Here is a 26,550-nt window from a genome sequence, read left to right on the forward strand (position 1 = left end):
TTTAACTGACTGCACCCTCCCTGCTAGCGACAGCGGCACCATGTCCCACCTCTTAAACTCCTCCTCCATCTGCTCCACCAGTCTGGAAAAGTTCAACTTGTGTAGGGTCCCCCAGTTCTTTGCCACCTGCACCCCCAAATACCTAAAACTTTTAACTGCTCTTTTGAAGGGGAGCCTCCCAATTCCCTCCCCTTGGTCTCCCGGGTGTATTACAAAGACCTCACTTTTCCCCAGATTTAATTTATATCCCGAAAAGTCCCCGAACTCCGCTAGTATCCCCATTACCTCCGGCATTCCCCCCTCCGGGTCTGCCACATACAACAACAAATCATCCGCATAGAGCGAGACCCGATGTTCCTCCCCTCCCCTTGTCAGTCCTCTCCACCCCCCTGAACCCCTCAGTGCCATCGCCAACGGCTCAATCGCTAATGCAAAGAGTAAGGGAGATAGGGGACATCCCTGCCTGGTACCTCGATGGAGCCCAAAATATTCTGACCTCCTCCCGTTTGTTACCACACTTGCCATCGGAGCTGAATAGAGCAGTTTTACCCACTTGATAAATCCCTCCCCAAACCCAAACCTTTCCAACGTCTCCCACAAGTATTCCCACTCCACCCTGTCAAATGCCTTCTCCGCGTCCAGCGCTACCACTATCTCCGCCTCCCCTTCCACTGCTGGCATCATAATCACATTTAACAATCTCCGAACATTTGTGTTAAGTTGGCGTCCCTTCACGAACCCCGTCTGGTCTTCATGGACTACCCCTGGCACACAGTCCTCTATCCTGGTTGCCAGGACCTTTGCTAACAGCTTGGCATCTACATTTAAGAGGGAGATAGGCCTGTAGGACCCGCACTGGACCGGGTCCTTGTCCCGCTTCAAAATCAAGGAGATCAGGGCCTGCGACATTGTTGGAGGCAGAACCCCCCCCTCGCGCGCCTCATTGAAGGCTCGCACCAGCACTGGACCCACCAAGTCCACAAATTTCCTGTAAAACTCCACCGGGAACCCATCCGGCCCCGGCGCCTTCCCCGCCTGCATCTGGCCTATCCCTTTAATTAGCTCCTGCAGCTCTATCGGCGCCCCCAACCCTTCCACCAGCTCCTCCTGTACCTTTGGGAACCCCAATTTGTCGAGAAAGTTCTTCATTCCCCCTCTCCTCTTCGGCGGTTCAGACCTATACAATTCCCTATAGAAGTCCCTAAAGACCCTATTCACCTCTTGCCCCTTCTGCACTACATCCCCACCCCTCTCTCTCACTCCCCCAATCTCTCTGGCTGCATCTCGCTTACGAAGCTGGTGTGCCAGCATCCTGCTCGCCTTTTCCCCGTACTCATACGCCGCACCCTGCGCCCTTCTCCACTGCATTTCCGCCTTCCTAGTGGTCAGTAGGTCGAACCTGGCCTGCAAGCTACGCCGCTCCCTTAATAGCCCCTCCTCTGGCGCCGCCGCATATTTCCTATCTACTTCTAGGAGCTCCCCCACCAGCCTCTCCCTTTCCTGCCTCTCCTTCCTCTCTCTGTGTGCCCTTATGGAGATCAGCTCTCCTCTAATCACTGCTTTCAAGGCCTCCCAGACCGTCCCCACCTGCACCTCACCTGTGTCATTCGTACCCAGATAGTTCTCAATGCCCGTTCTCACCCTTCTGCACACCTCTTCGTCCGCCAACAGCCCTACATCCAGGCGCCACAACGGGCGTTGGTCCCGCGCCTCCCCCATGTCCACGTCCACCCAATGCGGTGCATGGTCCGATATCGCAATGGCCGAGTACTCCGTGTCCTGCACTCTCGGTATCAGCCCCCTGTTCAATACGAAAAAATCGATCCTAGAGTACACTCTGTGGACGTGGGAGAAAAAAGAATACTCCCTCGCCCTAGGCCTACCAAATCTCCATGGGTCTACCCCTCCCATCTGCTCCATGAACCCCCTTAACACCTCTGCCGCTGCCGGCCTCCTATTCGTCCTGGAACTCGATCTATCCAGCCCAGGGTCTAACACCGTATTAAAGTCCCCTCCCATGATCAGGCCCCCTGCCTCCAGTCCCGGGATGAGGCCCAGCAGGCGCCTCATAAAACCCGCGTCGTCCCAGTTCGGGGCATACACATTTACCAGTACCACACTCTCTCCCTGCAGCCTACCCCTCACCATCACGTACCTGCCCTCCTTGTCTGCCACCACCTCTGCCGCCACAAACGACACTCTCTTTCCCACCAAAATCGCCACCCCCCGGTTCTTGATATCCAAGCCTGAGTGGAACACCTGTCCCACCCACCCCCTTCTCAGGCGGACCTGATCTGCTACCCTCAAATGAGTCTCCTGCAGCATTGCTACATCAGCCTTCAGTCCCTTCAGGTGTGAGAAGACCCTTGATCTTTTGACCGGCCCATTCAGCCCCCTTACGTTCCACGTGATCAATCGGGTCGCAGAGCGACCCGTCCCTACTCCCTGTCGATTAGCCATGTCTTGTCCCTTGCTCGCCCCGGGTCATCCCTTCTTTTCTGACCCGCTTCCATAGCGATGGCCCCCCCCCCCCCCCCCCCCCCCCGGCTCTCCCCTTCCCGTCCCTGGTCTTTCTAGCAGCAACCCGGTGCCCCCCCCCAGTCCCCTCCCCTTCCCCCCCCCCCCCCCCCCTGGCTAGGACCCCTCCTAGCCGCGATGTACCCCACATCGTACTCCCGAGAGTCAGCTGGTCTCCGCTGACCCGGCTGCTCCTGCCACATTCCGACTCCTCCCGGTTCACCCCATCTGCGCCCGTGAAAGATCCCCTTAAAACCCCCGAGAAAGACCCGCATAATCAACCCGCTCCCCCCCGTCCCGTCTCCCCAACTTAACGCTATAAATACAAATACCCAATGGCAACTAAATACCTAAATACTTAACTACATACTTAAATAACAAAATAATTAACTAACTATCAACTAACCGCGTGCCCAACCATCACCCTCCATCAAACAGTATAAATAACCGCAGATAACCATAACCCGAAAAGAAAAAAAAGAACCAAAAAACCCCCCCAAGCACCCAAAGAAAAAGGGTAGGAGGGGTAAATAACTAAGGGAAATTGGAAACGGGAAAAAACACCCCATAAGAAGCCAACGACCCACAATAGAGATTTCAACAGTACAAATATACAGAAACACCCAACAACTCGAAACCTTCAAAATATTCAGAAAAGTCAACCGTTCGAGAAAAAACACCCCAAACACTCCACGAAACTGTTACCCAGTTCCGACCTGGCCTGAAAAAGAAAAGGGCCACTTGCACAATCAAGAGTCCCCCGGCGGCTACGACCGCCGGTGCTCCCAGGTTTTAGTTCGTGTCCAACTTTTCCTCTTGTACAAAGGTCCAGGCCTCCTCTGGGGACTCGAAATAATGATGTTGGTCCTTGTAGGTGACCCACAAGCGCGCCGGTTGCAACATTCCAAATTTGATCTTTTTCGCGTGTAGCACCGCCTTTGTCCGGTTGTACCGGGCCCGCCGCTTTGCCACCTCCGCACTCCAGTCCTGGTACACCCTTACCGTCGAGTTCTGCCACTTGCTGCTTTTCTCCCTTTTAGCCCACCTCAGGACTTTCTCTCGATCACTTAGCCGCTGGAACCGCACCAGCACCGCCCTCGGGGGCTCGTTTGCCCTAGGCCTCCTGGCCATGACCCGGTATGCCTCTTCCAATTCCAGGGGCGCCGGACCGGCCCCTTCCCCCATCAGGGAGCTCAACATCTCCGCCACATATCCCGGGAGATCCGACCCCTCCAGGCCTTCTTCCAGGCCCAGGATCCTCAAATTTTTCCTCCTCATCCGAGTGTCCAGCTCCTCGAAGCGGCTCTGCCACTTCGTGTGGAGTGCCTCGTGCGCCTCCACCTTTGCCCCGATGACTGTGGCCTCCTCCTCCCTCGCGGCCATCTCCTGCTGCAGATCTTTAATCGACGCCTCTTGGATCGCCTGGGCTCCCACCAACCTGGTGGCCGTCGCGTTCATGGACTCTAAGAGTTCCACTTTCATCTCCGTGAAAAAACGGAGGAGAGCGGCCTGCTGCTCCTCCGCCCATTTCTTCCACTCCTCCGGTGCACCGCCGGCCGCCATTTTGATTTTCTTCCCCCGCTTTTTTTGGGGAGCTGCTGCCGTTTTTCTTGCCGCTCCGCTCCGGGTACCGACCATAAAATCGGTCTAGTTCTCCTCAGGGGACCTTCCCCCACCGGGATTCGTTTTTTCAGCGCCGTTGGGGCCCTCCAATTGGCCCAAAAACACCTTTGTTGCAGGAGCTTCCAAATGTGCGGCTTAGCTAGTCATAGCCGCAACCGGAAGTCGAGCCGGTGCAGACTCGATGGGCCAAATGGCCTCCTTCTGCACTGTAAATTCTATGAAATATGGATTTCAGCAAAGCCTTTGACAAAGTCCCATAAGGGACACTTAAGAAGGCACATGGAATACAGGGTGATTTGATAAGGTGGATTCAAAATTGGCTTAGCTATAGGAGACAGACGGTGATGCTAGATGGCTGCTTTAATGATCGGAAGCCAGTGACCAGTGGTGTACCACAGGGATCCGTGCTGCGGCCCTTATTGTTCATCATTTATATAAATGACATAAATGACTATATGGGGGATAGGGTCAGTAAGTTTGAGGATGACACAAAGATTGGCCGGGTGTTTAACAGTGAGGTTGAGTGTCTTGGTTTACAGGAAAATATAAATGAGATGGTCAAATGGACAGATAAGTGGCAGATAGAATATAACCCTGAAAAGTGTGAGATGATACACTTTGAAAGGAGTAACTTGACAAGAAGTATTCAATGAATGGCCTGACACTGGGAAGTTCCGAGGAACAAAGGGACCTTGGCGTGTTTGTCCATAGTACTCTTAAGGCGGAAGGCAAGGTTATTGGGAGGTGCAAAGGGCACATGGGACACTTGTTAGGTCATTTGGACATTCTGAATTCTCCCTCTGTGTACCTGAACAGGCGCTGGAATGTGGCGACTCGGGGATTTTCACAGTAACTTCATTGCCAGTGTTAATGTAAGCTAACTTGTAACAATAAAGATTATCATAAAATTATTATTATTGCCTTTATCGATCAAGGCATAGATTACAAAAGTAGGGAGATGATGTTGGAGTTGTATAGAACTTTGTTGAGGCCACAGCTGGAGTACTGTGTGCAATTCTGGTCATTGAGAGGAAGGAGGTGATTGCACTGGAGAGGGTGAAGAGGCGATTATAGAAACATAGAAAATAGTAACAGGAGGACGCCATTCAGCTCTTCGAGCCTGCTCCGCTATTCAGCATGATCATGGCTGATCATCCAACTCAGTAACCTAATCCCACCTCCCCCCCCCCCACATCTCTCCTCATACATCAGTTCAAGGTGAGGGGTAGGAGGATTCGGGAGGGGATTTGAGGAAAATCTATTTTACCCAGAGGGTGGTGACAGTCTGGAATGCACTGCCTGGGAGGGTGGTAGAGGCGGGTTGCCTCACATCCTTTAAAAAGTACCTGGATGAGCACTTGGTGCATCATAACATTCAAGGCTATGGGCCAAGTGCTGGTAATGGGATTGGGTTGGCAGGTCAGGTGTTTTTCATGTGTCAGTGCAGACCTTATGGGCCGAAGGACTTCTTCTGCACTGTATTATTCTGTGATCTTTGGACTGTAGGAGGAAACTGGACCATCCGGAGGAAGCCAACACAGTCACCCCAAAGCTGGAATTGAACCTGGGTCCCTGGCGCTGCTCACTACTGTGCCACTGTGTCACCCCCAATTGCATCCTATAACTGCAAACTGCCTTGTCGATCAAAGAACTGCCAATGCAAAAAGAAAAGTACAGCACAGGAACAGGCCCTTTGGCCCTCCAAGCCTGCGCCGACCATGCTGCCCGACAAAACTAAAATCTTCTTTATTTCTGGGGTCCGTATCCCTCTATTCCCATCCTATTCGTGTATTTGTCTAGACGCCCCTTAAATGTCACTATTGTATCTGTTTCTACCACCTCCTCCGGCACCGAGTTCCAGGCACCCACTACCCTCTGTGTAAAAAAAACTCCCTCGCACATCTTCTCTAAACTTTGCTCTTCGCACCTTGAACCTATGTTCCCGAGGAATTGGCTCTTCCACTTGTTATATTACTGTTTGGTAATATATTGTTACTCTTTGCTTCGTAATCCAGAATGGTCTGATGGTGTGATTATAAAGAAACCACCAATCTTTAACTGATTTATTGAATAATGATTGATTAATATTGAGTTTGCACACTCCACAGAACTATAACTGGTAATGAAGTAATCTACATAAAAGTATTCACTAATGTAAATTACACGTGCTGCTGCTATCTATTATTAACTATGGTGTGAACCATCTCTCTTACACTCTACTGTCGAGGAACTCCAGGTTACAACTACTCAAGATCCTCTGAGTTCTCATATTTATAGTGGGAATTGGTGGTGCCCTCTAGTGGTCGTGTTGCACTGAGATGTAATAATTAACCCTTTTTGTCAACATATATACATATCATTACACCACCCTGGGAAAAAGCTTCTGACTATCCATTCTGTCCATGCCCCTCATAATTTTGTAGACTTCTATCAGGTCGCCCCTCAACCTCCGTCATTCCAGTGAGAACAAACGCAGCCTTCAATATATTCAGTAAGGCAGCCTCAACTGGTCTCTGTGAACAAGAATTCCTGACACATCCCAACTCAGCTCATAAGGGGGAAACCTGTTAAATATAAACTGTGACCTCTTCTTCTAGATACTGTGCTGAAAGAAACTTATGTCGAGATTTGTGGTGTGCATGGCTGGAGAGCGGGAAATTCAGCAGTGAGCCAGGGAGAGCAGTGAGCTGGGGTCAGGAACGCTGTCACAGTGATATCCTTCCTCACAATTCCTGGAGGAATCAATCCAGCCACAGAGTGAACTGACACTGGAAACCTAGTCAATTGCAAAACCAGCAACTCATGAATGTAAGAGCTGTGAGTGAGAGAATGGGCTGAACCCTACACACCAATGGGGACGCAATGTGAGCTACCCCAACGCAAGTACAAAAACACCGACACAATCCCCTCATCCTCTGTAAACACCGACACAATCCCCTCATCCTCTGTAACACTGTCACACTCCCCTCATCCTCTGTAAACACCGACACAATCCCCTCATCCTCTGTAACACTGTCACACTCCCCTCATCCTCTGTAAACACTGTCACACTCCCCTCATCCTCTGTTACACTGACATACTCCCCTCATCCTCTGTAAACACTGTCACACTCCCCTCATCCTCTGTTGCACTGACATACTCCCCTCATCCTCTGTAAACACTGTCCCACTCCCCTCATCCTCTGTAAACACTGTCCCACTCCCCTCATCCTCTGTAAACACTGTCACACTCCCCTCATCCTCTGTTACACTGACATACTCCCCTCATCCTCTGTAAACACTGTCACACTCCCCTCATCCTCTGTAACACCGTCACACTCCCCTCATCCTCTGTTACACTGACATACTCCCCTCATCCTCTGTTACACTGACATACTCCCCTCATCCTCTGTAAACACTGTCACACTCCCCTCATCCTCTGTAAACACTGACACACTCCCCTCATCCTCTGTTACACTGACACACTCCCCTCATCCTGTTACACTGTCACACTCTCCTCATCCTCTGTTACACTGACATACTCCCCTCATCCTCTGTAAACACTGTCACACTCCCCTCATCCTCTGTAAACACTGTCACACTCCCCTCATCCTCTGTTACACTGACATACTCCCCTCATCCTCTGTAAACACTGTCACACTCCCCTCATCCTCTGTTACACTGACATACTCCCCTCATCCTCTGTAAACACTGTCACACTCCCCTCATCCTTGTCTTGTTGTGCTCTTGGTGTAGCATAAGCGGCTTCCTTGATGTGCACTCTGACAAAGGAAGGTTCAGACGTGGAGATAACTTCAATACGTTTATTGAACTATTTACAATTCTCCTACTTTGGTTCGCTGCTACTGTTAATCCTTCTATAGCTACTCAGACTGACTAACCAGTCTGCTACAATCCACGTGGTGGGTGTGATGTTGAATCAACCCTGTGTCTGTGCTCTGAGTGTTTCCACTGGAAAGAGGAAGATCATGTGTGCTGTGTGCTTTATATTTGGGTTGGTGCAATGCCCCCCTGTGGTAGTGTCACCTCTGTGTGTATCGTGAATGCCCATTGGTCATGTCCTATCTTACTGACCTATTGGTTGAGTGTCTGTGTGTCATGTCTCTGGTGCTGCCTCTAGTGTCTAGCTAGTCTACGTGTACTTACATTAACCCCTTGTGTATCTACAGTGATGCATATCACCACAATCTTCTGTCACACTCCCCTCATCCTCTGCAACATTGTCACACTCCCCTCATCCTCTGTAAACACTGATGTGGAGATGTCGGTGTTGGACTGGGGTGAGCACAGTAAGACGTCTTACAACACCAGGTTAAAGTCCAACAGGTTTGTTTCAAACACTAGCTTTCGGAGTGCAGCTCCTTCACAGCCCCTGATTCACCTGAGGAAGGAGCAGTGCTCCGAAAGCTAGTGTTTGTAACAAACCTGTTGGACATTAACCTGGTGTTGTAAGACTTCTTACTCTGTAAACAGTGTCACACTCCCCTGGTTCCTCTGTAAACACCGACACACTCTCCTCATCCTCGGTAAACACTGGAACTCTCCCCTCATCCTCGGTAAACACTGTCACACTCCCGTCATCCTCGGTAAACACTGACACTCCCCTCATCCTTGGTAAACACTGTCACTCTCTCCTCATCCTCGGTGAACACTGACACACTCTCCTCATCCTCGGTAAACACTGACACACTCTCCTCATCCTCGGTAAACACTGACACACTCTCCTCATCCTCGGTAAACACTGACACACTCCCCTCATCCTCGGTAAACACTGTCACACTCCCCTCATCCTCGGGAAACACTGGAACTCTCCCCTCATCCTCGGTAAACACTGTCACACTCCCGTCATCCTCGGTAAACACTGACACTCTCCTCACCCTCGGTAAACACTGTCACACTATCCTCATCCTCGGTAAACACTGTCACTCTCTCCTCATCCTCGGTGAACACTGACACACTCTCCTCATCCTCGGTAAACACTGACACACTCTCCTCATCCTCGGTAAACACTGACACACTCTCCTCATCCTCGGTAAACACTGACACACTCCCCTCATCCTCGGTAAACACTGTCACACTCCCCTCATCCTCGGGAAACACTGGAACTCTCCCCTCATCCTCGGTAAACACTGTCACACTCCCTTCATCCTCGGTAAACACTGACACACTCTCCTCATCCTCGGGAAACACTGACATTCTCCTCATCCTCGGGAAACACTGACACTCTCCTCATCCTCGGTAAACACTGTCACACTCCCTTCATCCTCGGTAAACACTGACACACTCTCCTCATCCTCGGTAAACACTGACACACTACCCACATCCTCTGTAAATGCTGTCACACTCCCCTCATCCTCGGTAAACACTGACACACTCCCCTCATCCTCGGTAAACACTGTCACACTCCCCTCATCCTCGGGAAACACTGGAACTCTCCCCTCATCCTCGGTAAACACTGTCACACTCCCTTCATCCTCGGTAAACACTGACACACTCTCCTCATCCTCGGGAAACACTGACATTCTCCTCATCCTCGGTAAACACTGACACACTCCCCTCATCCTCGGTAAACACTGTCACACTCCCCTCATCCTCGGGAAACACTGGAACTCTCCCCTCATCCTCGGTAAACACTGTCACACTCCCTTCATCCTCGGTAAACACTGACACACTCTCCTCATCCTCGGTAAACACTGACACATTCTCCTCATCCTCAAGAAACACTGACACTCTCCTCATCCTCGGTAAACACTGGAACTCTCCCCTCATCCTCGGTAAACACTGTCACACTCCCTTCATCCTCGGTAAACACTGACACACTCTCCTCATCCTCGGGAAACACTGACACTCTCCTCATCTTCGGTAAACACTGACACACTACCCACATCCTCTGTAAATGCTGTCACACTCCCCTAATCCTCTGTAAACACTGACACACTCTCCTCATCCTCTGTAAATGCTGCCACACTCCCCTCATCCTCGGTAAACACTGTCACACTATCCTCATCCTTTGTAAACACTGACACACTCCCCTCATCCTCTGTAAACACTGCCACACACCCCTCATCCTCTGTAAACACTGCCACACTCCCCTCATCCTCGGTAAACACTATCACACTATCCTCATCCTCTGTAAACACTGACATACTCTCTTCATCCTCGGTTAGCACTGACACGCTCCCGCCATCCTCGGTAAACACTGACACACTCCCCTCATCCTCGGGAAACACTGACACACTCCCCTCATCCTCGGGAAACACTGTCACACTCCCCTCATCCTTGGTAAATACTGTCACACTCTTCATCCTCTGTAAACACTGACACACTCTCTTCATCCTCGGTAAACACTGACACACTCCCGCCATCCTCGGTAAACACTGTCACACTCCTCATCCTCGGTAAACACTGTCACACTCCCCTCATCCTCGGTGAACACTGACACTCCCGCCATCCTCGGTAAACACTGACACTCTCCTCATCCTCGGTAAACACTGTCACACTCTCTTCATCCTCTGTAAATCCTGTCACACTCGCTTCATCCTCTGTAAACACTGTCACACTCCCCTCATCCTCTGTGATGTGCCATCAATTAATCACAAGATGAGTAGTGAACAAAACTGTGGCTTTAATAAGCTGAACAGAAAGCCTCCTGGCCTCTGATCCCGAACTGGGGCAGGGCCGGAGGTCAGCCACCTTTATACCGAGTCCGAGAGGAGGCAGAGCCATCAGGCAGTGGTTTACCACAATACATGTAGTACAGTAACAGTTTACGACAATACATATAATATTCTAACAGTGGTTTACCACATTCACCCCCTGTTAATAAAAAGAGTCCAGTGGGGGTGAAGTGGGCTTAAAGGTCAAGTCTGTCGGGAGCCTTGACCTTCTGCCGTGATCGCCTCAGTCCCGGATGTGATGTAGCCACCGGTAGATAGATAGATGAACAGTAGGGCAGCACGGTAGCATGGTGGTTAGCATAAGTGCTTCACAGCTCCAGGGTCCCAGGTTCGATTCCTGGCTGGGTCACTGTCTGTGTGGAGTCTGCACGTCCTCCCCGTGTGTGCGTGGGTTTCCTCCGGGTGCTCTGGTTTCCTTCCACAGTCCAAAGATGTGCGGGTTAGGTAGATTGGCCATGCTAAATTGCCCGTAGTGTCCTTAAAAGTAAGGTTAAGGGGGTGTTGTTGGGTTACGGGTATAGGGTGGATACGTGGGTTTGAGTAGGGTAATCATTGCTCAGCACAACATCGAGGGCCGAAGGGCCTGTTCTGTGCTGTACTGTTCTATGTTCTTCTATGTTCTAGTACAGCACAGAACAGGCCCTTCGGCCCTCAATGTTGTGCCGAGCATTGTCCGAAACCAAGATCAAGCTATCCCACTCCCTGTCATTCTGGTGTGCTCTATGTGCCTATCCAATAACCGCTTGAAAGTTCCTAATGTGTCCGACACCACAATCACAGCAGGCCGTCCATTCCACACCCTAACCACTCTCTGCGTAAAGAACTTACCTCAGACATCCCTCCTATATCTCCCACCATGAATCTTATAGTTATGCCCCCTTGTAACAGCTACATCCACCCGAGGAAATAGTCTCTGAACGTCCACTCTATCTATCCCCCTCATCATAGGGGCAGCACGGTAGCATGGTGGTTAGCATAAATGCTTCATAGCTCCAGGGTCCCAGGTTCGATTCCCGGCTGGGTCACTGTCTGTGCGGAGTCTGCACGTCCTCCCCGTGTGTGCGTGGGTTTCCTCCGGGTGCTCCGGTTTCCTCCCACAGTCCAAAGATGTGCGGGTTAGGTGGATTGGACATGATAAATTGCCCGTAGTGTCCTAAAAAGTAAGGTTAAGGGGGGATGTTGGGTTACGGGTATAGGGTGGATACGTGGGTTTGAGTAGGGTGATCATTGCTCGGCACAACATCGAGGTTCTGTGCTGTACTGTTCTATGTAAGACGAATAGCATAGTTGAAGTTCTCAGAGTCGTGATTTTTTTTTTTTTAATAATTGTTATTAAAATTTTCACAGAATATAAACAATTTAAGCAGTTGCTTTTGTAGAGGGATGGTTGTTGTTCTTGGGTTTTTACCATGGTTGTTTTGTTAATATTGTTTTGTTGGATTGGATTGGATTGGATTGGATTTGTTTATTGTCACGTGTACGGAGGTACAGTGAAAAGTATTTTTCTGCAAGCAGCTCAACAGATCATTCAGTACATGGGAAGAAAAGGGAATTAAACAGAATTCAAGAAAATACATGAGAATACATAATAGGGCAACATAATAGGGCAACCCCGCCGGGTACGGGAGAATCCCGCCCATTGTAGTTGTCGGTGGAGAGTTCAATCCTCCACCTCAGAATCTTGTTGTTCTTGATTTTGCCCCGCTGTGTATTATTAAACATGAAGGCCTAAACCGTTGGTCAGTGAGGAGAGTGAATCGCCTTCCGGCCAGGTAATGCCTCCAATGTCTCACAGCTTCTACAATGGCTTGGGCTTCCTTTTCGACGGAGGAGTGTCGAATTTCGGAGGCAGGGAGGGTATGGGAGAGGAAAGCCACGGGCCTACCCGCCTGGTTGAGGGTAGAGGCCAGGGCAAAGTCCAACGCATCGCTCTCCACCTGGAACGGAATGGAATCGTCCACAGCGTGCATATCTGCCTTGATGCAGTTGAAGGCCAGGCAGGCGTCAGCCGTCAGGGGAAAAATGGTGGATTTCATGAGTGGACGGGCCTTGTCCGCATAATTGGGGACCCACTGGGCATAGTAAGAGAATAACCCCAGGCATCTCTTCAGGGCCTTGGATGGCTAGGCGGGTTGTGCGGAAAATGCATTTCTCCTAATTGTATGTGAGGTTAAGGAGCTTAGCGATGTGGACAAAGTGCCGGAGGTTTTCGGCATGGTCCTGCTGGTCATGGCCGCAGATGGTGACATTATCTAGGTACGGGAATGTGGCCTGCAGCCCGTACTGGTCAACCATTCGGTCCATTTCTCGCTGGAAGACCGAGACCCCATTGGTGGCGGCGAAGGGAACAGGTGGCACTGGAAGTTGAGCCCCAGTAATAGGGCAGCGCAGATACGGGGGAGGACGTAAAGCTTAAAGTTAGTGTACTCTACGCCTTGTACCTAAAAGGTCGCGACACAGTACCCCCGAATTTCTACAGAATGTGATCCGGAAGCCAGGGAGATTTTCTGGGTCACAGGTAAAATCGGGAGGGAGCAGCGCCTTACCGTATCTGGGTGGATAAAGCTGTCCGTGCTCCCGGAGTCGAAGAGGCAGGCCGTCTCGTGTCCGTTGATCCGGACGGTCATCGTGGATTTTGTGAGGTGATGAGGTTGAGACTGGTCGAGTGCGATGGAGGCGAGCTTCGGAAGGTCATGGGTAGGCCGGTCAGAAGTAGCGGCGGCCAGCGTACGACCGGGTGAGCAGGGATCCCGGGAGGCTGCGCAGTGGCCCAAGATGGCGGCCCCATGGGTCACATGTGGCGGGTGGCATCGAGGGTGGCGTCAAAGATGGCGGCCCCCATGGGTCGCGCGTGGTGGGTGAAATCAAAGATGGCGGCGAAGATGGCGGCACCCATGGGTCTCACATGGCGGGTGGCGCAGCAGCTGGGGCGGCCCCGACAGGCGACAGGCAGCGCTGCTGGGACGAGGAACTTGAGGGACAGATCGGGCCTGGCAGACTTTGGCGAAGTGGCCCTTCCTCCCACACCCATTGCAAATCGCGTTCCGTGCAGGGCTGCGTTCTCTGGGATGCTTACCCTGGTTGCAAAAGTAGCATTTCGGGCTTCCGGCATTGGCGGGCTGCTGCGTGGCACAGGCTTGCGCCGGACTTGAGTCAGATGATGGCAGCGCCCAAAAGGCACACGAGGGTGCCGCATGGTCGGAGGTGTAGGCCTCCATGTTCTGGAAAGCCACTTCCAGCCAGTTTGAGAGCTGCACTGTTTCTGGGAGGCCGAGTGTACCCCCATCTAGCAATCGCTGGCAGATGTAATGGAATTTAATGCCGGCGACATAGTCGTCCCTGATCAGCAGCTCCGTGTGTTGGATAGCCGATACCGCCTGCCAAGCACAATTCCGGCCGAGTACCCACAAGGCACGCAGGAATTCGGCTTGTGATTCTCCGGGGCGTTGTCGCCTCGTGGTGGGACGAGGAACTTGAGGGACAGATCGGGCCTGGCAGACTTTGTCGCAGTGGCATTCGAGCACTGGTTAAGCTGCTTCGAAGCTCACCTCGGATCCTCCACTGACGACGTAACCGACCTCCAAAAGCTTCAAATACTCAACACACGCATGAGCCCGCAAGTTTCGGCTGCTTGTGGGTCCAACTCCAGCCAATCAGGCTTGAGTGATGAATTCATCTTAAAAGTTTAGTTTATTAAATTGACGTGCCATCAATTAATCACAAGACGAGTAGTGAACGAAACTGAGGGTTTAATAAGCTGAACAGAAAGCCTCCTGGCGTCTGATCCCAAACTGGGGCAGGGCCGGAGGTCAGCCACCTTTATACCGAACCCGAGAGGAGGCGGAGCCATCAGGCAGTGGTTTACCACAACGCATGTAGTACAGTAACAGTTTACCACAATACATATAATATACTAACAGTGGTTTACCACACTCTGTAACACTGTCACACTCTCTTCATCCTCGGTAAACACTGTCACACTCCCCTCATCCTCGGTAAATACTGTCACTCTACCCTCATCCTCTGGAAACACTGTCACACACTCTTCATCCTCTGTAAACACTGTCACACTCCCCTGCATCCTCTGTAACACTGTCGCACTCCCGTCATCCTCTGTAACACTGTCGCACTCCCGTCATCCTCTGTAACACTGTCACACTCTCTTCATCCTCTGTAAACACTGTCACACTCCCCTCATCCTCGGTAAACACTGTCACACTCCCCTGCATCCTCTGTAACACTGTCACACTCCCCTCATCCTCGGAAAACACTGTCACACTCTCTTCATCCTCGGTAAACACTGTCACACTCCCCTCATCCTCGGTAAATACTGTCACTCTACCCTCATCCTCTGGAAACACTGTCACACACTCTTCATCCTCGGTAATCACTATCACTCTCCCCTCATCCTCTGCAAACACTGTCACACTCTCTTCATCCTCTGTAAACACTGTCACACTCCCCTGCATCCTCTGTAACACTGTCGCACTCCCGTCATCCTCTGTAACACTGTCGCACTCCCGTCATCCTCTGTAACACTGTCACACTCTCTTCATCCTCTGTAAACACTGTCACACTCCCCTCATCCTCGGTAAACACTGTCACACTCCCCTGCATCCTCTGTAACACTGTCACACTCCCCTCATCCTCGGAAAACACTGTCACACTCTCTTCATCCTCGGTAAACACTGTCATACTCCCCTCATCCTCTGTAACACTGTCCCACTCCCCTCATCCTCGGTAAACACTGTCACACTCTCTTCATCCTCTGTAAACACTGTCACACTCCCCTCATCCTCTGTAACACTGTCACACTCCCGTCATCCTCGGTAAACACTGTCACACTCCCCTCATCCTCGGTAAACACTGTCACACTCCCCTCATCCTCGGTAAACACTGTCACACTCCTCTCATCCTCTGTAACACTGTCACACTCCCCTCATCCTCGGTAAACACTGTCACACTCCCGTTATCCTCGGTAAACACTGTCACACTCCCCTCATCCTCTGTAACACTGTCACACTCCCCTCATCCTCGGTAAACACTGTCACAATCCTCTCATCCTCGGTAAACACTGTCACACTCCCCTCATCCTCGGTAAACACTGTCACAATCCTCTCATCCTCGGTAAATACTGTCACACTCCCGTCATGCTCGGTAAACACTGTGATGTACCATCAATGACTATGAGATGAAAAGGTGAACTATTGAGGCTTTATTGTGCTGGATGTTAAGCCTCCTGCAGCTGGAACCAGAATGGCTACAGTGCAGGAGAGCGTACATTTTATACAGAGCCAGCAGGCCCGGATTTACTGTAATGACTGGAGTACAATGGCAACTTCTTCCATCGGGCAGGAGATACAGAAGTCTGAGAACACGCATGAACAGACTCAAAAACAGCTTCTTCCCCACTGTCACCAGACTTCTAAATGACCCTTTTATGGACTGACCTCATTAACACTACACCCTGTATGCTTCAACTGATCCCAATGCTTATGTAGTTACATTGTATATCTTGTGTTGCCCTATTATGTATTTTCTTTTATTCCCTTTTCTTCCCATGTACTTAATGATCTGTTGAGCTGCTCGCAGAAAAATACTTTTCACTGTACCTCGGTACACGTGACAATAAACAAATCCAATCCAATCCAATCCAGTACCGTAATACACGTCGTGTATGATCAGTGATGTTTACCACATTCACCCCCTGTTTACAAAAAGGAGTCCAGCAGGAATGAAGCAACGTTACAGGTTCAGTCTGTCGGGGGCGTTGACCCTCCGCCGCAATCGCCTCAGTCCCAGTGGTGGTTATGGTGGATGGGTAAGCAGCGGGTGCCAGGTCCCAGAGGGAGACTGTATCCTGTCGCCCATCAAGGTGTGCCACGTAGGCGTACTGTGGGTTTGCATGGAGGAAGAGGACTTTCTTGATGAGAGGGTCTGATTTATGGCTCCTCACATACTTCCGAAGGAGGACGGGCCCAGGAACTGTCAGCCAGGATGGGAGCGAGACCCTGGAGGTGGACTTCCTAGGGAAGGCAAACACACGTTCATGAGGGGTCTCATTGGTAGCAGTGCACAGGACCAACCGGATGGAGTGGAGCGCATCGGGGAGGACCTCCTGCCAGCGGGAGACCGGGAGACTCTTAGACCGAAGGGCCAGCAGGACGGCCTTCCAAACCGTCATGTTCTCCCTCTCCACCTGTCCGTTTCCCCGGGTGTTGTCGCTGGTCGTCCTGCTCGAGGCAATGCCCTTGCTGAGCAGGAACTGACACAGCTCATCACTCATGAAGGAGGATCCCCAATCGCTATGGATGTAGGTGGGGAAACTGAACAAGGTGAAGACACTGTGTAGGGCCTTGATGACCGTGGCAGAAGTCATGTCAGGGCACGGGATGGCGAAGGGGAATATGGAGTACTCATCAATGACATTGAGGAAGTACACATTGCGGTTAGTGGAGGGGAGGGGCCCTTTGAAGTCCATGCTGAGGCGCTCAAAAGGGCAGGAGGCCTTTACAAGGTGTGCTCTGTCCGGTCGGTAAAAGTGCAGTTTGCACTGCGTGCAGACCTGGCAGTCCCTGGTCACAGTCCTGACCTCCTCGACGGAGTAAGGCAGGTTGTGGGCCTTGATAAAGTGGAAGAACCGGGTGACCCCCGGGTGACAGAGGACATTATGGAGAGCCCGAAGTCAGTCTACTTGTGCGCTGGCACATGTACCGCGGGACAGGGCATCTGGGGGTTCATTGAGCTCCCAGGGCGGTACAAGATCTCATAGTTATAGGTGGAGAGCTTGATCCTCCACCTCAAGATTTTGTCTTTCTTAACCTTGCCCCGCTGTGTGTTACTAAACATGAAGGCAACTGACCGCTGGTCAGTGAGAGAGTGAATCTCCTGCCGACCAGGTAATGCCTCCAATGTCGCACAGCTTCCACAATGGCTTGGGCCTCCTTTTTGCCAGAGGAGTGCTGAATTTTGGAGGCATGGAGGGTGCGGGAGAAGAAAGCCACGGGTTGAAGGTGGCATCACTCTCCACTTGAAAGGGGAGGGACGTCGACTGCGTGCATCGTGGCTTTGGCGATATCCGCCTTGATGTGGTTGAAGGCCTGGCGGGCCTCAGCCGTCAGGGGAAAAACTGTGGTCTTGATGAGTGGCCAGGCCTTGTCCGCATAATTAGGGATCCACTGGGCGTCAGATGAGAAAAACCCCAGGCATCATTTCAGAGCCTTGGGACAGTGAGGGAGGGGCAGTTCCAGAAGGGGCACATGCAGTCGGGGTCGGGCCCTAGGACTCCATTTTCCACAATGTAGCCATGAATGGCTAAGCGTGTTGTGCAGAAAATGCAATTCTCCTTATTATAGGTAGGTTAAGGAGTTTTGTGGTGTGGAGGAATTTCTGGAGATTCACGTCCTGGTCCTGCTGGTCATGGCCGCAGATTATGTCGTTTTCCAGATATGGAAACGTGGCCCGCAATCCGTACTGGTCAACCATTCGGTCCATCTCTCGCTGAAAGACCGAGACCCCATTGGTGACACCGAAGGGAATCCCAAGGAAATGGTAGAGGCGGCCATTTGCTTCAAATGAGTGTATGGGTGGTCCACCGGGCGAATGGGGACCTGGTGGTATGCAGATTTCAAGTCAACTGTGGAGACGACTCGACACTGCGCAATCTGGTTGACCATGTCAGAGATGCGTGGAAGGGGGTACGCATTGAGCTGCGTGTACCGGTTGATCGTCTGACTGTAGTCAATGATCATCCGGTGTTTCTCCTCAGTCTTAACTACCACCACTTGAGCTCTCCAGAGGCTTTTACTGGCCTCAATGACCCCCCTCCCGCAGAAGCCATTGGAATTCCGACCTGATAAAGGTCCTGTCCTGTGCACTGTACCGTCTGCTCCTCGTGGCGATGGGCTTACAGTGCCCGTTGATCTGTACGGTCGTTGTAGCAGTCGCGAGGCCGAGACTGGTCGAGGGTGAGGGAGGCGAGCTGCGGGAGGGCCGATCGGCGGTGGCGGAGGTATCGGCGGCCAGCGTACGGCCAGCCGAGCCGGGGGTGGGGGGGGGGGGGGGGGGTGTAGTGATGCTGGGCCTGGAAACGGCAGCGACCGACCGGGCCTTGCAAACTGAGACGAAGTGGCCCTTCTTGCCACACCCATTGCAGGTCGTGCTCCGTGCTGGGCAGCGTTGTCTGGGGTGCTTCTTCTGGTCACAAAAATAGCATTTGAGGCCTCCGGAGTTAGCTGGCTGCCACGCGGCGCAGGCTTGCGGTGCACCCAGGCCGGGGGATGGTGGGCCCCATGACGCCCACTGGGGTGCAGCGCGGTCGGAGGTGTCGGACTCCAGATTGTGGGAGGCCACCTCTAGGGAGTTAGCGAGCTGTACAGTTTCTGTAAGGTCGAGTGTCTAATAATCACTGGCGGACGTAATTGGACTTAATGCCTGTGACATAGGCGTCTCTAGAACAGTACAGCACAGAACAGGCCCTTCGGCCCTCGATGTTGTGCCGAGCAATGATCACCCTACTCAAACCCATGTATCCACCCTATACCCGTAACCCAACAATCCCCCCTTAACCTTACTTTTTAGGACACTACGGGCAATTTAGCATGGCCAATCCACCTAACCCGCACATCTTTGGACTGTGGGAGGAAACCGGAGCACCCGGAGGAAACCCACGCACACACGGGGAGGACGTGCAGACTCCGCACAGACAGTGACCCAGCCGGGAATCGAACCTGGGACCCTGGAGCTGTGAAGCATTGATGCTAACCACCATGCTACCCTGCTGCCCCATCAGCAGTTCTGATCAGCAGTTCCGTGTTGGACTGCCAACACTGCCTGGCAACTACAGTTTCTGCATAAGTATCCATAAAACACGCAGGAAATAATCCTGAGATTCCCCTGGGAGTTGCCATCTCATTGCCAGGAGGTGCCTGGCGAACACCTGATTAACAGTCTTGATGTACTGTCCTTTTAGTAGTGCCATTGCTTCCGTGTAAGTGGGAACGTCCAGAATGAGGAGGAAAACTTGTGGGCTCACCCATGAGTAGAGGACCTGGAGCTTCTGTGGGTCTGAGAGGGCTTCTGTGGATGCTCCGAGATAGCCTTCAAAGCAGGCTAGCCAGTGCTTGAAGGTGGCTGCGGCGTCGGCTGAGTGAGGGTTCAGCTCCAGGCAATCCGGCTTGAGAAAGACATTCATCTTCAAAATTCTAGCACAATAAATTGATGTACCATCAATGACGACGAGACAAAATGGTGAACTATTGAGGCTTTATTGTGCTGCATGTTAAGCCTCCTGCAGCTGGAACCAGAATGGCGACAGCTCAGGAGAGCATACACTTTTATACAGAGCCTGCTGGGTGGAGCCAGGAGGCTGGGATTTACTGTAATGACTGGAGTACAATGGCAGTACCATAATACACGTTGTGTAAGATCAGTGGTGTTTACCATACACTGACACACTCCCCTCATCCTCAGTAATAATGTCACACTCCCCTCATCCTCTGCAAACACTGTCACCCTCCCCTCATCCTCTGCAAACACTGTCACACGCCCCTCCCCCTCTGCAAACACTGACACACTCTCTTCATTCTCTGTAAACACTGACACACTCCCCTGGATCCTCTGTAAACACTGGCACAGACCACTGGATCCTCTGTAAACACTGGCACAGACCCCTGGATCCTCTGTAAACACTGGCACAGACCCCTGGATCCTCTGTAAACACTGTCACAGACCCCTGGATCCTCTGTCAACAGTGGCACACTCCCCTGGATCTTCTGTAAACACTGGAACACTCCCCTGGTTCCTCTGTAAACACTGGCAAACTCCCCTGGATCCTCTGGCAACAGTGGCACACTCCCCTGGATCCTCTGTAAACACTGGCACACTCCCCTGGATCCTCTGTAAACACTGGCACACTCCCCTGGACCGTCTGTAAACACTGGCACACTCCCCTGGATCCTCTGTAAACACTGGCACACTCCCCGGACCCTCTGCAAACAATGGCACACTCCCATGGATACTCTGTAAACACTGGCACACTCCCCTGGACCCTCTGTAAACACTGGCACACTCCCCTGGACCCTCTGTAAACACTGGCACACACCCCTGCTTCCTCTGTAAACACTAGCACACTCCCCTGCTTCCTCTGTAAACACTGACACACTCCCCTCGACCCTCTGTAAACATTGGCACCACTCCCCTGGTCCCTCTGTAAACACTGGCACACACCCCTGCTTCCTCTGTAAACACTGGCAAACTCCCCTGGACCCTCTGTAAACATTGGCACCACTCCCCTGCTTCCTCTGTAAACACTGGCACACTCCCCTGGACCCTCTGTAAACACTGGCACACTCCCCTGGACCCTCTGTAAACACTGGCAAACTCCCCTGGACCCTCTGTAAACACTGGCACACTCCCCTGGACCCTCTGTAAACACTGGCACACTCTGCGGGACCCTTCGTTGACATTCCATTTTCCCAGGTGAAGTGATGTCGTCTTCTGCGACAGTCCATTTGGTGCTGCAATACTGAGTTACTCCTGATATGGAAATGTAAATAAAGGGCTTGAGAAACGATGGATACTGAATGAGGAACTTTTCTTTCCACAGGTATTCTTGGGGCTCTCTGCCCCACCATCCTGGGCTGTCGTGTGGCCCAAGATTACGGGGAGCATTGCCTCCTGCCATTCGCTCCCGGGGGTCTTGTTGCCCTCAGAACTCACATGAGAATTTCCTATAATATTGAGGTAGGTGAATGATCTCCTCTTACTCTTTCCCCATCCCTCACTCCAGCCTCCACCCATCTGTAACATCGCCTCAAGAATTTATTGATCTGGGGGCAGGTGCAGGACCCTTTCTCCCCAGAGTTTGTGTTAGTGTTCAAACCAACTAACTGACACGGACAAACTGATCAGTTCAGACAAACTGACTGCCTCAGACCCACTGACCGCCTCAGACCCACTGACCGCCTCAGACCCACTGACCGCCTCAGACCCACTGACATCATCACATCCAGTGCATTCAACACATACTATTTACTGGCTGTACCCCCTCGACCAATCACTGGCTGAGCCTCCTCGAAACCCAAGACTGAGTCGGCAGTTTTACTGCAGGGAACCTGTAGAACCAACATCCAATTAAGGCTCCTAATGCTGCTGGCCCAATCAGAATGAGTCACAGAGGAGAGGCAGTCAAGAGCCCTGGGCTGGAAGGCTTAACTGATTGTCAGTCTATTTCCTTCTCCAATTCCTTACAGAGACCAACATGGAGGGTGTTGTTGGCAGGCATGTCTTGCGTGCACAGGGACAAAGAGTGCCCTTCGTTAACAGCAAGGCGTCCATTCCCTGAATGTTCAATGCGTGCTCCCCCCCCCACCCTTCCAGAACACCCTCACCACACCCCCCACCCTCCCGCCCACCCTACCCCCCACACCCTCACCCCCACCCCCACACTCCCCACCCTCCCACCCACCCCCCTCCCCACCCCACCCCCCTACCCTCTTCCCCACCCCCCCACCGCACCCCACCCTTCCCCCAGCCCTCCTCCCCACCCCCCCCCCACCATTCACCCCACCCCCCCCTCTTCCCTAACCCCCCCCCCCCCCCCCCCCCCCCACCCTCCAGTTTAGCGAGGGCTCCTTAATGCCATACTCGGTCAAATGCTGCCTTGATGTCAAGGGCAGTAACTCTCACCTCACCTCTGGCATTCAGCGCTTTTGTCCATAGCCTTAGACATGCACCCACAGACCCCCCCCATATCCGCCAATAACCCTACATCTAAGCTCCACGATGGGCGCTGAGTCCAACTCTAAAACCAAATCCATCAGATGCATCATAAGACCATAAGATATAGGAGCAGAATTAGGCCATTTGGTCCATCAAGTCTTCTTCCATTCAATCATGGCTGATATCATGGCATGATCCTAGATGACAATGGCCAACTCTGCACTTCTCACCCATGGACCCAAGGGAGAAAGAGAATTCTTTACCCTCTGGGTGAATAAACCCCCACAGATTTGCACCCCTATCTGTTCCATAAATGCTAACAGCTTCTTCGCTAACCCTGAAAGAACCAATGACTTTGGTTTAGAACGATCCAAATTCGGATCAAGTGCGCAATTTAAATGACCCAAAATCTGGAAGGAAGCCAACAACATCCTCAAAAATGCCATACTGTCCCAATTCGGGACATATACATTAAGCAATGCCAAAGACTTGGTGACCATCATGTTCCTTCTGTATGTGTCTGCTACGACCTTGTCGGCCGAAAACAGAATCCATTTATTAATTAAAATTGCCCCCCCCCCCCCCCCTCCCAACCCCCTGACGTCGAAGCCCAAATGAAAGACCAAGCTCATCCACCCTTCCGCAGTGGTCTGGTCCCTCGCCAACAAATGAGTCTTCTGCAAAAACACCACATCAGCCCTCAGGTTCTTCAGGAGAGCGAAAACTCTTGACTTTTTACCAGGTCCCCAAACCCCGACCGTTTTTACCAGGTCCCCCCAAACCCCGACCATTCCAGGTCCACCCCAAACCTCGACCATTTTTACCAGGTCCCCAAACCCCGACCATTTTTACCAGGTCCCCAAACCCCGACCGTTTTTACCTGGTTCCCCAAACCCCGACCATTTTAACCAGGTTCCCCCCCCCAAACCCCAACCGTTTTTACCAGGTTTCCAAACCCTGACCGTTTTTACCAGGTCCCCCCCCAAACCCCGACCATTTTAACCAGGTTCCCCCCCCCCAAACCCTGACCGTTTTTACCAGGTCCCCCCCCAAACCCCGACCATTTTAACCAGGTCCACCCAAAACCCCGACCGTTTTTACCAGGTTCCCCCCCCCAAACCCCAACTGTTTTTACCAGGTTTCCAAACCCTGACCGTTTTTACCAGGTCCCCCCCCAAACCTCGACCGTTTTTACCAGGTCCCCCCCCAAACCCCGACCGTTTTTACCAGGTTCCCCCCCCCAAACCCCAACCGTTTTTACCAGGTTCCCAAACCCCGACCATTTTAACCAGGTCCACCCCAAACCCCGACCGTTTTTACCAGGTCCCCACAAACCCCGACCGTTTTTACCAGGTCCCCACAAACCCCGACCGTTCCAGGTGACCGACCAAATCGAGGACCGCCCACTCCCTCTTAACCTGGAGTCAGCCATTTCCACCGTGAAGGATTATCAATCGCCTGCCCAAAGGATGTAGGCCCAAGGCCCATCCAAGATGACTTCCAAACCCACCCATAAAGTGAAACAAAGAAACTTCCATAGTCACCATCAGAAAATTAACCCTCCCCCTCCCCTGAACCAGACCCAAACCAAATATACACGTTAATTACATTCCAAACAACAATAACCCCCCCTAATCAACCCCAACAAAACAAAAATGCTAGGCTCATTAAACCACAAAAAACAGGTCCAACAGGTTGCAGCCTCTCCCTCCACCTCGATATGTAAAACTTTTCCGCCCCTACCCCGAACAAAAAAACAAGAACAAAACACCCATCTGGGTCTGCTCCCAGTGACTAGGCCACGAATCCCCAAGGTAAGTTATTTATCCTTACAGTTCTGATGTTTGGCCCCACCAGATCCGCTCTCCAACCGCTCCCGGGTGACGAGGCCGCGAGTCCCCATGGTAAGTTATATATACTCACAGCTGCAATACACTGCCCCTCCAGTCCACTCTTCCTCCGCTCTCCAGTAACTAGGCCGCGAATCTCCGAGGTGAGTTATTTATACTCACAACTCCAATACTATGCCCCTCTGGGGCTGCTCCCCGTTGACTAGGCTGTGATTCCCCAAGATGAGTTATTCATACTCACAGCTCCAATTCACCGCCCCTCTGGATCCGTTCCACGGTGACTAGGCCGCAAATCCCCAAGGTAAGTTATTTATACTCACAACTCCAATACACCACCCATCTGGGTCCGCTCTACCTCCACTTCCCGGTGACTAGGCCGCGAATCCCTGAAGTTAGTTATTTACACTCACAGCTCTCTTGCTCAACCTCTCTGGGTCTGCTCCTCGCTGACTAGGCCACAAATTCTAGAGGTAAGTTATTTTTACTTACAGCTCTGATGCTCTGCCCCTCTGGGTCCACTCCCCAGTGACTAGGCCATGGATACCGAAGGTAAGTTATTTATACTCATAGCACTGTTACTCCGCCCCTCTAGTTCCGCTCTACCTCCGCTTCCCTGTTACTAGGCCGCAAATCCCCAAGGTTTGTTATTTATGCTTAGAGCTCTGATGCTCCGGTCCTCCGGGTCCAACCTACTTCTGCTTCCCGGTGACTTGATGTTTTAGGACTGTTGCTATCTCCCAGCTCTCCGGCCTTGGTCTGTTCCTGCTCCCACTGACCTGTGGATTGGCCATGATAAATTGCCCTTAGTGACCAAAAGGTGAGGAGGGGTTATTGGGTTACGGGGATAGGGTGGAAGTGAGGGCTTAAGTGGGTCGGTGCAAACACAATGGACCGAATGGCCTCCTTCTGCACTGTATGTTCTATGTGGGAAACAAAACACTGCAAGACCTCCCGCCCTCACTTCCCTAAACTCCTGCACTTACCTCAACTCCAGAGTCTCACTCACTGCAGCTCGCAGTCAGTACAGCCTGCATCTGTGAGCCTGTTTTTATACACTCAGACCGCACTTCTGTCCCTCCTTTCATCTCTTTAATATATGATTTTTGGTCACCATATCTAATATATTCTTTGATTACATGTCAAATCCTTTGATTACTCCTCTCTGAATGAAACCATGGAAGGTTTTTCTGAATAAAAGCACTTTATAAATGTAGGTTTTGTCTTATTGAGGGATATGGCGAGGTGTGTCAAATGGTTTGATAGATGTGGTCAGTCAGATAGAACATAGAACATAGAACGATACAGCGCAGTACAGGCCCTTCGGCCCTCGATGTTGCACCGACATGGAAAAAATCTAAAGGCCATCTAACCTACACTATGCCCTTATCATCCATATGCTTATCCAATAAATTTTTAAATGCCCTCAATGTTGGCATGTTCACTACTGTTGCAGGTAGGGCATTCCACGGCCTCACCACTCTTTGCGTAAAAAACCCACCTCTGACCTCTGTCCTATATCTATTACCCCTCAATTTAAGGCTATGTCCCCTCGTGCTAGCCACCTCCATCCGCGGGAGAAGGCTCTCGCTGTCCACCCTATCTAACCCTCTGATCATTTTGTATGCCTCTATTAAGTCACCTCTTAACCTTCTTCTCTCTAACGAAAACAACCTCAAGTCCATCAGTCTTTCCTCATAAGATTTTCCCTCCATACCAGGCAACATCCTGGTAAATCTCCTCTGCACCCGTTCCAAAGCTTCCACGTCCTTCCTATATTGAGGCGACCAGAACTGTACACAATACTCCAAATGCGGCCGTACTAGAGTTTTGTACAACTGCAACATGACCTCATGGCTCCGGAACTCAATCCCTCTACCAATAAAGGCCAACACACCATAGGCCTTCTTCACAACCCTATCAACCTGGGTGGCAACTTTCAGGGATCTATGTACATGGACACCGAGATCCCTCTGCTCATCCACACTACCAAGAATTTTACCATTAGCCAAATATTCCGCATTTCTGTTATTCTTTCCAAAGTGAATCACCTCACACTTCTCCACATTAAACTCCATTTGCCACCTCTCAGCCCAGCTCTGCAGCTTATCTATGTCCCTCTGTAACCTGCAACATCCTTCCGCACTGTCTACAACTCCACCGACT

The 26,550-nt window shown here is 51.7% G+C and overlaps 1 protein-coding gene across 1 annotated transcript in view; it reads left to right on the forward strand.

Annotated features, from left to right (window-relative positions):
* The window catches only part of LOC119962406, a 94,070-nt gene that overhangs the window by 47,012 nt on the left and 20,508 nt on the right, over positions 1 to 26,550 (forward strand). The window contains exon 4 of the mRNA XM_038790393.1: positions 21,423 to 21,559. Within this exon, the coding sequence (XP_038646321.1) occupies positions 21,423 to 21,559 (137 nt within the window). The remainder of the gene's footprint in view (positions 1 to 21,422; positions 21,560 to 26,550) is intronic.

The sequence above is a fragment of the Scyliorhinus canicula genome, chromosome 1 (genome assembly GCF_902713615.1).
Source record: "Scyliorhinus canicula chromosome 1, sScyCan1.1, whole genome shotgun sequence".
Classification (NCBI taxonomy): domain Eukaryota; kingdom Metazoa; phylum Chordata; class Chondrichthyes; order Carcharhiniformes; family Scyliorhinidae; genus Scyliorhinus; species Scyliorhinus canicula.